Source organism: Cherax quadricarinatus, chromosome 12 (assembly GCF_038502225.1).
Source record: "Cherax quadricarinatus isolate ZL_2023a chromosome 12, ASM3850222v1, whole genome shotgun sequence".
Taxonomy (NCBI): domain Eukaryota; kingdom Metazoa; phylum Arthropoda; class Malacostraca; order Decapoda; family Parastacidae; genus Cherax; species Cherax quadricarinatus.
In genome coordinates, this window is record NC_091303.1 from 37793609 (window position 1) to 37806470 (window position 12862).

The 12862-nt window shown below is 47.4% G+C and overlaps 1 protein-coding gene across 3 annotated transcripts in view; it reads left to right on the plus strand.

Moving 5' to 3' along the window:
- Nucleotides 1–1031: 1031 nt before the first annotated feature.
- Btk (tyrosine-protein kinase Btk29A) overlaps nucleotides 1032–12862 on the plus strand; it is a 728553-nt gene continuing 716722 nt past the window's right edge. The window contains exon 1 of one of the 3 annotated variants that reach the window (XM_070084310.1): nucleotides 1032–1584. In XM_070084310.1, coding sequence (XP_069940411.1) covers nucleotides 1473–1584 — 112 coding nt within the window. In that variant the 5' untranslated portion in view covers nucleotides 1032–1472. The remainder of the gene's footprint in view (nucleotides 1585–12862) is intronic. The other 2 variants (XM_070084315.1, XM_053773706.2) reach the window with 2 other exon arrangements.

Below are 12862 nucleotides of genomic sequence, written 5' to 3' on the forward strand. Positions count from 1 at the left end.
TACAGCCGCGCCTCTGTCCTCTCAAGGTTACCTTCAGGACGGTGATGCGAGCTCTTGGTTCAAGGAACTGGATTTATCCTCTCCTTGGATCGAATGCCTTCCATTCCCCCCACGGGCTGTATGATCCCTAGGGGTTTAGCGCTTTCCCCTGAATAAAATATATTAGTGACTCTGTAATGAGCCAAGAATTACTGTATCGAACAGTCGAGTTGAGTACTCCAAGTAGAAGAGTGTACCAGTTAGTAATTCCACAGTCACTAGTGAATGTAGCTGTATCTTTTGTAGATACTCATTCAGATCTCCCTCAATCAAGGCATGTGTTAGCCATTGCAGAGGAATTCGATCCTCCCAGAGATGATAACCATTCTGCATATGTAAACCTTACCTCGCAGAATTGGGTGTAAGTGTAAACAGCCTGTATAATTAGATGTCCGAGATGAATGAAACTGTCAACTGTGTTTTGTTATTAGCCGATCAGTTCGTCAGAAATTTTCGTGTTTACTCTCCCTCCGTATTCTGAGAATATGACAGTAATGATCTGAGTGTGCACCAGATGCCTTTGCTGTTAATTTCACCTTGTATGTATATATTTATTCTTCCTCAGAATCTGTAGAGTGCATGAATACAGATCGATCGATCAATTCCATCCATATTGTACAATGTATTGTTCTTATAAGTCGTAATGCATTACGTTAAAAGTGATTACGTCAACACCCATTACGTAAAACTCATTATGTTAACATCCAGTATGATACCATCCATTAGTTCTAAGTTATATATGAATTTGTTATTGTATAGAATCAGCCCAGAACCACCTGCCTGTTCAGCCTATAGCATAGTAGTGTATGTCGAGACGACATAAGTAACATGACCGAGCTGTCAGCATAGTTGCTGAATCCCCTTACATGTGTTGTATAGATTAGCTGAGCATTATAGTATCATCCATGTGCTTTATATAGAAGACCCCTTAGGCCGAGTGACTGTGTGACGTCACGGGATGCGCATGTGTACGTTCGTACCTCTGCCTCCCTCTCAGTCGGCGTGTAGACATAGGCAGGACAAGGCAGGCTGGGGGCTCCATCTCCCATTACCACAGTCTGACAGTATAGCGTTACCATCCTACAAGTGTGTCTATCTTCAACCCTCGATATCTCCTTTTAAGAACCCCTACGAAAGTCACGGAAATAATGATAAGGTTGGGGTCAGATGCTTTGTTTATATATTGCTGGCACAGCAGTGTTATAGTCGAATTTTGAGCAAGTGTGATGCCTGGAGCAGAGCTATGCTGGAGGTAGCCCTTCTTCAGTGCTGTGTTACTCTGCGCGACAAGGCCCTGCCGTCAATAATGTTAAACTGCAGACTGCGCTACGAGCCCCTGCCGTCAATAAGGATGTTTGTAGACTGCGCTGCGAGGCCCTGCCGTCAATAAGGATGTTTGTAGACTGCGCTACGAGGCCCTGCCGTCCGTAATAATGTTTGACCGTAGACTGCGCTACGAGGCCCTGCCGTCAATAATGATGTCTAACCACAGACCTCGCTACAAGTGTAGACTAACTCTGGAAACGGGTTACAAATATGTTACAAGTATGTCCACTTTCTCGTGCAAATTATTCTACTTTCTAGCCATCCTCAGAGAAAGTAATACTATCTTACATCCCTACGATACTTGCATGTGTTTTTATCTTCTGCCTGTACACCCACTAGATTCTGTGCATCAGAGCCAGAGTATCTGGTACGTAATGATTATATCTTTCTTGGTTCTCCTCTATCCCAGTGTTGTAAGGTCGAGTTCCTCTACAAAGATCTTTGTAAGTCAGTCCAGAACTGACTCACAGTGAGCCTCTGAACTTTTTTCTGTTCTGAGAGAGAGAGAGAGGGAGAGAGAGAGAGGGAGGGAGGGAGGGAGGGAGGGGGAACGAGGGCGGGAGGGATGGGGGTCAAGGAGCCGGGCTAGACAGTTACTCCCGTAACTCAGGTATAACTCTCACTTGGTTCATGTGGGAGCGCTGCTGTAAGTGGTCACCACCTTCATGAACACCACCACACTGACATATCTGTAACATACATGGATAATACACGTGACATACGTGTTACTGGTTTCTGTGAGCGCCATTACATGCTGGTACTGCTTATTGAGGGAACACAGTGTGCTGTATTATGTCACCATGGATGTGTTTCGTTGTAAACATTTAGGTCCTGAGACCTTGGCCTAATTTAGAGTGATCAAGGTCCCAAGACCACAGCGTTTCCAATAAGCATGTCTCAGTGATGGCATGTTGGATCTGTCAATACTGCTTGTTGTTATCACATCCCTGTGTCATACCTGGGACTGGTTGCTGTGTTATACCTGGGACTGGTTGCTGTGTCATACCTGGGACTGGTTGCTGTGTTATACCTGGGACTGGTTGCTGTGTCGTACCTGGAACTGGTTGCTGTGTCATACCTGGGACTGGTTGCTGTGTCATACCTGGGACTGGTTGCTGTGTCATACCTGGGACTGGTTGCTGTGTTATACCTGGGACTGGTTGCTGTGTCATACCTGGGACTGGTTGCTGTGTTATACCTGGGACTGGTTGCTGTGTCATACCTGGGACTAGTTGCTGTGTTATACCTGGGAGTGGTTGCTGTGTTATACCTGGGACTGGTTGCTGTGTCATACCTGGGACTGGTTGCTGTGTCATACCTGGGACTGGTTGCTGTGTTATACCTGGGACTGGTTGCTGTGTCATACCTGGGACTGGTTGTTGTGTCATACCTGAGACTGGTTATTATGTTATACCTGGGACTGGTTGCTGTGTCATACCTGGGACTGGTTGCTGTGTCATACCTGGGACTGGTTGCTTTGTCATACCTGGGACTGGTTGCTGTGTCATACCTGGGACTGGTTGCTGTGTTATACCTGGGACTGGTTGCTGTGTCATACCTGGGACTGGTTGCTGTGTTATACCTGGGACTGGTTGCTGTGTTATACCTGGGACTGGTTTCTGTGTCATACCTGGGACTAGTTGCTGTGTCATACCTGGGACTGGTTGCTGTGTCATACCTGGGACTGGTTGCTGTGTCATGCCTGGGACTGGTTGTTGTGTCATACCTGGGACTGGTTATTGTGTTATACCTGGGACTGGTTGCTGTGTCATACCTGGACTTGTTGCTGTGTTATACCTGGGACTGGTTACTGTGTCATACCTGGGACTGGTTGCTGTGTTATACCTGGGACTGGTTGCTGTGTTATACCTGGGACTGGCTGCTGTGTCATACCTGGGACTGGTTGCTGTGTTATACCTGGGACTGGTTGCTGTGTCATACCTGGGACTGGTTGCTGTGTCATATCAGGGACTCGTTGCTGTGTCATATCTGGGACTGGTTGCTGTGTCATATCAGGGACTCGTTGCTGTGTCATATCTGGGACTCGTTGCTGTGTCATATCTGGAACTGGTTGCTGTGTCATACCTGGGACTGGTTGCTGTATCATACCTGGGACTGGTTGCTGTGTTATACCTGGGACTAGTTGCTGTGTCATACCTGGGACTGGTTGCTGTGTTATACCTGGGACTGGTTGCTGTGTTATACCTGGGACTGGTTGCTGTGTCATACCTGGGACTAGTTGCTGTGTCATATCTGGGACTCGTTGCTGTGTCATATCTGGGACTGGTTGCTGTGTCATACCTGGGACTGGTTGCTGTGTCATATCTGGGACTCGTTGCTGTGTCATATATGGGACTCGTTGCTGTGTCATATCTGGGACTGGTTGCTGTGTCATACCTGGGACTAGTTGCTGTGTTATACCTGGGAGTGGTTGCTGTGTTATACCTGGGACTGGTTGCTGTGTCATACCTGGGGCTGGTTGCTGTGTCATACCTGGGACTGGTTGCTGTGTTATACCTGGGACTGGTTGCTGTGTTATACCTGGGACTGGTTGCTGTGTCATGCCTGGGACTGGTTGTTGTGTCATACCTGGGACTGGTTATTGTGTTATACCTGGGACTGGTTGCTGTGTCATACCTGGACTGGTTGCTGTGTTATACTTGGGACTGGTTGCTGTGTCATACCTGGGACTGGTTGCTGTGTTATACCTGGGACTGGTTGCTGTGTTATACCTGGGACTGGTTGCTGTGTCATACCTGGGACTGGTTGCTGTGTTATACCTGGGACTGGTTGCTGTGTCATACCTGGGACTGGATGCTGTGTTATACCTGGGACTGGTTGCTGTGTCATACCTGGGACTGGTTGCTGTGTCATATCTGGGACTCGTTGCTGTGTCATATCTGGGACTCGTTGCTGTGTCATATCTGGGACTCGTTGCTGTGTCATATCCGAGACTCGTTGCTGTGTCATACCTGGGACTGGTTGCTGTGTTATACCTGGGACTGGTTGCTGTGTCATACCTGGGACTAGTTGCTGTGTCATATCTGGGACTGGTTGGTGTGTTATACCTGGGACTGGTTGCTGTGTCATACCTGGGACTGGTTGCTGTGTTATACCTGGTACTGGTTGCTGTGTCATACCTGGGACTAGTTGCTGTGTCATACCTGGGACTGGTTGCTGTGTTATACCTGGGACTGGTTGATGTGTCATACCTGGGACTGGTTGCTGTGTCATACCTGGGACTGGTTGCTGTGTCATACCTGGGACTGGTTGCTGTGTTATACCTGGGACTGGTTGCTGTGTTATACCTGGGACTGGTTGCTGTGTTATACCTGGGACTGGTTGCTGTGTCATACCTGGGACTGGTTGCTGTGTTATACCTGGGACTGGTTGCTGTGTCATACCTGGGACTGGTTGTTGTGTCATACCTGAGACTGGTTATTGTGTTATACCTGGGACTGGTTGCTGTGTCATACCTGGGACTGGTTGCTGTGTCATACCTGGGACTGGTTGCTGTGTCATACCTGGGACTGGTTGCTGTGTCATACCTGGGACTGGTTGCTGTGTTATACCTGGGACTAGTTGCTGTGTCATACCTGGGACTGGTTGCTGTGTTATACCTGGGACTGGTTGCTGTGTTATACCTGGGACTGGTTGCTGTGTCATACCTGGGACTAGTTGCTGTGTCATACCTGGGACTGGTTGCTGTGTTATACCTGGGACTGGTTGCTGTGTCATGCCTGGGACTGGTTGTTGTATCATACCTGGGACTGGTTATTGTGTTATACCTGGGACTGGTTGCTGTGTCATACCTGGACTGGTTGCTGTGTTATACCTGGGACTGGTTGCTGTGTCATACCTGGGACTGGTTGGTGTGTTATACCTGGGACTGGTTGCTGTGTTATACCTGGGACTGGTTACTGTGTCATACCTGGGACTGGTTGCTGTGTTATACCTGGGACTGGTTGCTTTGTCATACCTGGGACTGGTTGCTGTGTCATATCTGGGACTCGTTGCTGTGTCATATCTGGGACTCGTTGCTGTGTCATATCTGGGACTGGTTGCTGTGTCATACCTGGGACTGGTTGCTGTGTCATACCTGGGACTGGTTGCTGTGTTATACCTGGGACTAGTTGCTGTGTCATCCCTGGGACTGGTTGCTGTGTTATACCTGGGACTGGTTGCTGTGTTATACCTGGGACTGGTTGCTGTGTCATACCTGGGACTAGTTGCTGTGTCATATCTGGGACTGGTTGCTGTGTCATACCTGGGACTGGTTGCTGTGTCATATCTGGGACTTGTTGCTGTGTCATATATGGGACTCGTTGCTGTGTCATATCTGGGACTGGTTGCTGTGTCATACCTGGGACTAGTTGCTGTGTTATACCTGGGAGTGGTTGCTGTGTTATACCTGGGACTGGTTGCTGTGTCATACCTGGGACTGGTTGCTGTGTCATACCTGGGACTGGTTGCTGTGTTATACCTGGGACTGGTTGCTGTGTCATGCCTGGGACTGGTTGTTGTGTCATACCTGGGACTGGTTATTGTGTTATACCTGGGACTGGTTGCTGTGTCATACCTGGACTGGTTGCTGTGTTATACTTGGGACTGGTTGCTGTGTCATACCTGGGACTGGTTGCTGTGTTATACCTGGGACTGGTTGCTGTGTTATACCCGGGACTGGTTGCTGTGTCATACCTGGGACTGGTTGCTGTGTTATACCTGGGACTGGTTGCTGTGTCATACCTGGGAGTGGTTGCTGTGTCATTTCTGGGTCTCGTTGCTGTGTCATATCTGGGACTCGTTGCTGTGTCATATCTGGGACTCGTTGCTGTGTCATACCTGGGACTGGTTGCTGTGTTATACCTGGGACTGGTTGCTGTGTCATACCTGGGACTAGTTGCTGTGTCATATCTGGGACTGGTTGCTGTGTTATACCTGGGACTGGTTGCTGTGTCATACCTGGGACTGGTTGCTGTGTTATACCTGGGACTGGTTGCTGTGTCATACCTGGGACTAGTTGCTGTGTCATACCTGGGACTGGTTGCTGTGTTATACCTGGGACTGGTTGCTGTGTCATACCTGGGACTGGTTGCTGTGTCATACCTGGGACTGGTTGCTGTGTCATACCTGGGACTGGTTGCTGTGTTATACCTGGGACTGGTTGCTGTGTTATACCTGGGACTGGTTGCTGTGTTATACCTGGGACTGGTTGCTGTGTTATACCTGGGACTGGTTGCTGTGTTATATCTGGGACTGGTTGCTGTGTTATACCTGGGACTCGTTGCTGTGTCATATCTGGGACTCGTTGCTGTGTCATACCTGGGACTGGTTGCTGTGTTATACCTGGGACTGGTTGCTGTGTTATACCTGGGACTCGTTGCTGTGTTATACCTGGGACTGGTTGCTGTGTTATACCTGGGACTGGTTGCTGTGTTATACCTGGGACTCGTTGCTGTGTCATACCTGGGACTGGTTGCTGTGTTATACCTGGGACTGGTTGCTGTGTTATACCTGGGACTCGTTGCTGTGTCATACCTGGGACTGGTTGCTGTGTTATACCTGGGACTGGTTGCTGTGTTATACCTGGGACTCGTTGCTGTGTCATACCTGGGACTGGTTGCTGTGTTATACCTGGGACTCGTTGCTGTGTTATACCTGGGACTCGTTGCTGTGTCATACCTGGGACTGGTTGCTGTGTTATACCTGGGACTCGTTGCTGTGTCATATCTGGGACTCGTTGCTGTGTCATATCTGGGACTCGTTGCTGTGTTATACCTGAGACTGATTGCTGTATCACACACACACACACACACATATATATATATATATATATATATATATATATATATATATATATATATATATATATATAAATGACATGCAGTTTTAAGGGTAGGAATGACAAGATTTAAGTGGTAAGAGGGTAATTATGCTGGCCACAGTAGTTTCAGAGGTGGAATCCAGATGTGACAATCAACACAACAAACCGTTGGCAACAAAGTTGGTCTCATCTACTCTATAACAAACTTCATTCTATTAAACTGAGCATAGGTTACTGGCCATCTTCTTGTCATCAATGTCGGGGTTGGGAGACTACTCTCTCCCGTCTTCGCATCGGCCACACTCGTCTTACTCACGGGTATCTCATGGAGAGGCGCCCTGTTCCTCTCTGTGAGAATTGTCAGGTTCCTGTATTTGTTAGCCACATTCTGTTGGACTGCCCATTCTATCAACTAGCACGCAGAATTTACCTCCAACGTCGTCTCTGCTCTGTTGCTCGTTCTTTACCTTCCCTTCTTGCTGATGGACGCTCCTTTAATTCGGATTCTCTCATTGACTTTTTGACAACAGCTAATTTGCTCCACAAACTCTGATGATGATGATACCTTTAGCATTCCCCTCAGCCCTTTCAACCTCAGTCTTTTGCTACCCTCTACCCCTGCACTACCCACACTGCCCCACTGCACTCCATAACCTACTAATCATCCCTCTCCCTCTTGCTACCCGATAACCTCAAATCCTTCCCTGTCCTGCAGCGCTGTATAGCCCTTGTGGTTTAGCGCTTCTTTTTTTATAATAATAATAATAATAATAATAACACACACAAAGGTAAATCGATGATAAAACAATCACGCAGACACGCACGCACCCTATTCCATTATGGTACATTGCCTGACGAATTCTTATTAACTAGCGCAAGACGGGAAGTGTGTGTGTGTGTGGGTGGGTTGGTGGGGGTGAGGGGGTACACACCTCACCCTCACGATAACACGTAGCAGTGTTTGCGTGTGTATGTGTGTGTTTGTGTGTATGTGTGTACTCACCTAATTGTGGTTGCAGGGGTCGATTCAGTGCTCCTGATCCAGTCTCTTCACTGGTCGCTACTACGTCCACTTACTCCCTGCTTCGTGAGCTTTATCATTCCTCTTCTTAAAGCTATGTATGGATCCTGCCTCCACCACCTCCCTTTCCAGACTATTCCACTTCCTGACAAGTCTGTGACTGAAGAAATACTTCCTAACATCCCTGTCACTCATTTGAGTCTTCAGCTTTCAATTGTGACTCCTTGTTGTTGTGTCCCATCTCTGGAACATTATGTCCCTGTCCATCTTGTCAATTCCTTTCAGTATTTTATATGTCGTTATCATGTATGTGTGTGTGTACTCGCCAATTTGTACTTATTTGTGGTTGCTGGGGTCGATTCATAGCTCCTGGCCCCTCCACTTCACTGATCGCTACTAGGTCGTCTCCCTGCTCCGTGAACTTTATCAAACCTCGTCTTAAAACTATGTATGGTTCCTGCCTCCACTACGTCACTTTCTAGGCTATTCCATTTCCTGACAACTCTGTGACTGAAGAAATACTTCCTAACATCCCTTTGACACATCGGAGTCTTCAACTTCCCACTGTCACCCCTTGTTTCTGTGTCCCATTTCTTGAACATCCTGTCTCTGTCTACCTTGTCAATTCCTCGCAGTATTTTATATGTCGTCATCATGTCTCCCCTAACCCTCCTATCCTCCAGTGTCGTCAGGCCGATTTCTCTTCACCTTTCTTCGTAGGACAATCCCCTTAGCTCTGACGTACATTGTGTACAGAGTCTTGAACGATTCCTTACTGAGGTATCGGAATGCTATTCTTAGGTTTGCCAGGCGCCCATATGCTACAGCAGTTATCTGGTTGATGTGCACCTCAGGAGATGTGCTCGGTATTATACTCACCCCAACAACTTTTTCCTTGAGTGAGGTTTGCAGTCTATGGCCACCTAGACAATACTGTGTCTGTGGTCTTCTTTGCCCTTCCCCAATCTTGTAGCTTGTCCAGGTCTTGTTGTAGTCCTGCCTGATCGTTATCCGAATTAATTCTCCTCATTAACTTTACATCATCTCCAAATAGGGAGACTTCTGAGTCTATCCCTTCCATCATGTCATCCACATATACCAAAAACAGCACAGCTCCTGGGACTGACCCCTGTGGAACCCCGCTCGTCACAGGCGCCCACTGACACCTCGTCGCGTACCATGACTCATTATTGCCTCCCTGTCAGATATTTTCTGATCCATTGCAGTGCCTTTCCTGTTATGCATGCCTGGCCCCCTGGCTTTTCCATTAACCTCTTGTGAGGAACTGTGTTGAAGGCCTTCTTGCAGTCCAAGAAAATGCAATCTACCCACCCCTCTCTCTCGTGTCTTCTGTTACCTTGTCATAAAACTCCAGTAGGTTTGTGACACAGGATTTTCCTTCCCTGAAACCGTGCTGGTTGTCGTTTATAAGCTTGTTTCTTTCTAGGTGCTCCACCACTCTCCTATACACGTCATTGACACAGGTCTGTAGTTTAATGCCTGGTGTCTGTCTCCTTTCTTAAAAATTGAGACTACATTTGCCATATTCCATACCTCAGGTAGTTGCCCACTTTCACTGGATGTGTTGAAGATTTTTGTTAGTGGTGTAAGTTCACATAGCAGCTTCTTCATCTCCTAAGTTGTGTGTATTTCATCCAGTACTTGTTGGTGTATCCCTTGTTGGTGTTCCTATTCTGACTTCCTGGAGACCTTCCTGTCTCCACTGTAAATACTTCTTTAAATCTCGTGTTGAGCTCCTCACATACTTCTTAGTCGTTTCTTGTGAACTCCCCACCTGGTCTATGGCTGTTGTTTTCCTCATGATGTGGCTATACAACAGCTTTGGGTCAGACTTGACTTTCGATGCTATGTCATTTTCGTATTGTCGCCGAGCCTCCCTTCTTATCTGTATACATTTATTTCTGGCTCTTCGGCTAATCTCTTTATTTTCCTGGGTCCTTTGTCTTCTGTAGTTTTTCCATTCCCTAGTACACTTATTTTTTGCCTCCCTATACTTTTGGGTGAACCAAGGACTCATTCTGGTCTTCCCATTATTTCTGTTGCCCTTGGGAACAAATCTCTTCCCTGCCTCCTTGTATTTTGTTGTCATGTCCATCATTTCTTTTCCTGGTTTTCCTGCTAATTCTTTTTCCCACTGAACATCTTGCAGGAAGTTCCTCATGCCTGTGTAGTCCCCCCTTTTGTAGTTTGGCTTTTCCCATCCTATTCCTGCTACCCTCTCCACTTGTAGCTTAACTATGTATTCAAAGCACAGAACCACATGATCACTAGCTCCGAGGGGCCTTTCGTATGTAATGTCCTCGATGTCCGAACTACTCAAGGTCAATATTAGGTCCAGTCTTACTGGTTCATCCTCCCCTTTCTCTCTGGTAGTGTCCCTAACATGTTTTGGGACCCCCACGGGGCTCCAGGTTTTCCCAGTCAATCTCCTTGTGATTGAAATCACCGATAACTAGTAACTTTGCTCTTCCCATGTGAGCTCTTCTGGCCACCTCGGCTAGTGTGTCTACCATTGCTCTGTTACTCTCTTCGTATTCTTCACTTGGCCTCCTGCACTTCTGTGGCAGGTTGTATGTCACTGCAATTACCACCTTATCGCCCCCAGACTGGATTGTTCCTACTGCATAATCCCTTTCGCCCATTCCACCCATTCCTTCCATTTCCTCAATCCCCACCCATTTTTAATGAGCAGTGCAACTCCTCACCCTCTGCTCCCTCTATCTTTCCACAGGACCTGATATTCAGGTGGAAGGATTACATCTGTTATCCTGCCATACCCCCGACCGGGATTGAACCCGCGGTCATAGAGTCTCAAAACTCCAGCCCGTCGCGTTGAGACTCTATGACCGCGGGTTCAATCCCGGCCGGGGGTATGGTTTGTTTGCAATCGTGTCATTACAATTTCTTGAGTCATCTGTTATCCTGGTGAGTTTCGTTTCTGTGAGTGCTATTATGTCTAGGGATGTCTCCTTGATTCTTTCATGCTACTCCTCACATTTATTTGTTATTCCATCTGCATTTGTATACCAAACCTTCAACTTCTTTTCTAAAACTGTGGTCTGGTGGGGTATGTTGGGGTTGGAGAAGCGGGAGACCTGACAACTATGGCTAGGTTGCTGTGAAGGTGGAGTTTATAATGAGGTGGGTGGGGGCATTGGGTATGGCATCTGGGTTTTAGGTTAGAATGTTTGGTTGCATTGGGGTTGCCAGGGTTGGGGGGCTTCTGCAGACGGTTGTGAGGGAGGTTGTATTTGATCTTCCTCCTAAGTCTGGGTTCTCCTGTCCATCTCCATTTTTGTCTCTCTTTCCTCATTTTGTCTTTGTACCCTCTCTTTCAGTTTCTGCCTTTCTTCTCATGTTCTGTAGTGGTTGAGAACTCTCCAGTCCTCAGTCGTGCTTTCTCTTGCAGGATCCTGTTTCAAGCCGATTCTGCCTTGAAAATCATTTGACTGGCCGGTTTCTTCGTCTTGCATACCCCCCTATTCTCAGAAAATTTGCCAGCTGGGTCATGTTGTCTTCCCCTGTTGCTTTCATGATACTTTCAATCGTTTTTTTCCCTTGTATTGTAGGTTTCCTCTTCAACTTTCTGTAGCCCATAAACAAAGTCTGATCTCTCCCTTTCATTCTCCCACTGCATATCCCTATGTATCCCCTGATTCGATTTAGTTGCCTCTATTGCAGCTTTCTTTCTTTCAATCTCTTCACTATCCCTTGTCCTTGGGCCCAGTGGTCTGTCATTTTTCCTTCTCAGCTTTCTCTGGGCTCCACTATGGTTTCTTAGGGCATCTACATATAGCTTAGTTCTTTCATTTTCTACAGTCCCTTCGATTGTTCCTAATGTACTCCTCTTTCTCTTTTGGGCTCCACGATGGTCTTATAGAGTCTTTGCATACAGTTTCACTCCTTTGTTCCCTCCATTCCCATTCTTTGTGACAGAGGTACCTGTTTCTGATGTCATGCACACATTGCTCTTTAGTTCTTCAGGTTGTTTTAGATTTTTCAGTTCTTCTAATCTCTGTATCTTAGCCTCTGCTTCTGAGACTTGCATCTCCCACTTCCTACTCTCTGCAGCTGTCCTCTCCTCCATTTTCATGCTAAGCTCTTCTAGCTTCCTTCCCCACTCATGTTCCCTTTTCATGAGCTCTGCTATTCAATCTTCCTTCCCAGACTCATCCTCCAGTCCCCTATTTTTCCGTCCTGCTCTCTGGCAACCCATTTTTTTTTTTTGGGTTACCAGAGAATGAAAAACTTGTGTATTTCTGTGTAGCTGTTATGTGTGTCTGTCTGTGTGTGTATGTGTGTGTGTGTGCATGTTTGTATGTGTGTGTGTTTGTGTGTGTGGGGGGCAGAGGGAGGGAGAGGGGGAAGCGATAGACAGTGGCAAAATGGGAGAGAGGTGGGGAGGGGGAAAGAGGGGGTAATATGGGGAGAGAGAGGGGGAGGGAGAAAGGGAGAGGGAGGGGAGAAAGAGGGAGAGGAGTGGGGGAGGAGGGTGAGAGAGAGGGGGGGATCTGGGGAGGGAGTGGGAGAGAGGTATGAGGAAGGTGCGGGGGAGAGAGTGTGTGTGGGTCTGTATGTGTGGGTGCATACCTGTGTGTGTGGAACTGTATGAGTGTGGGTTTATTAAGTGT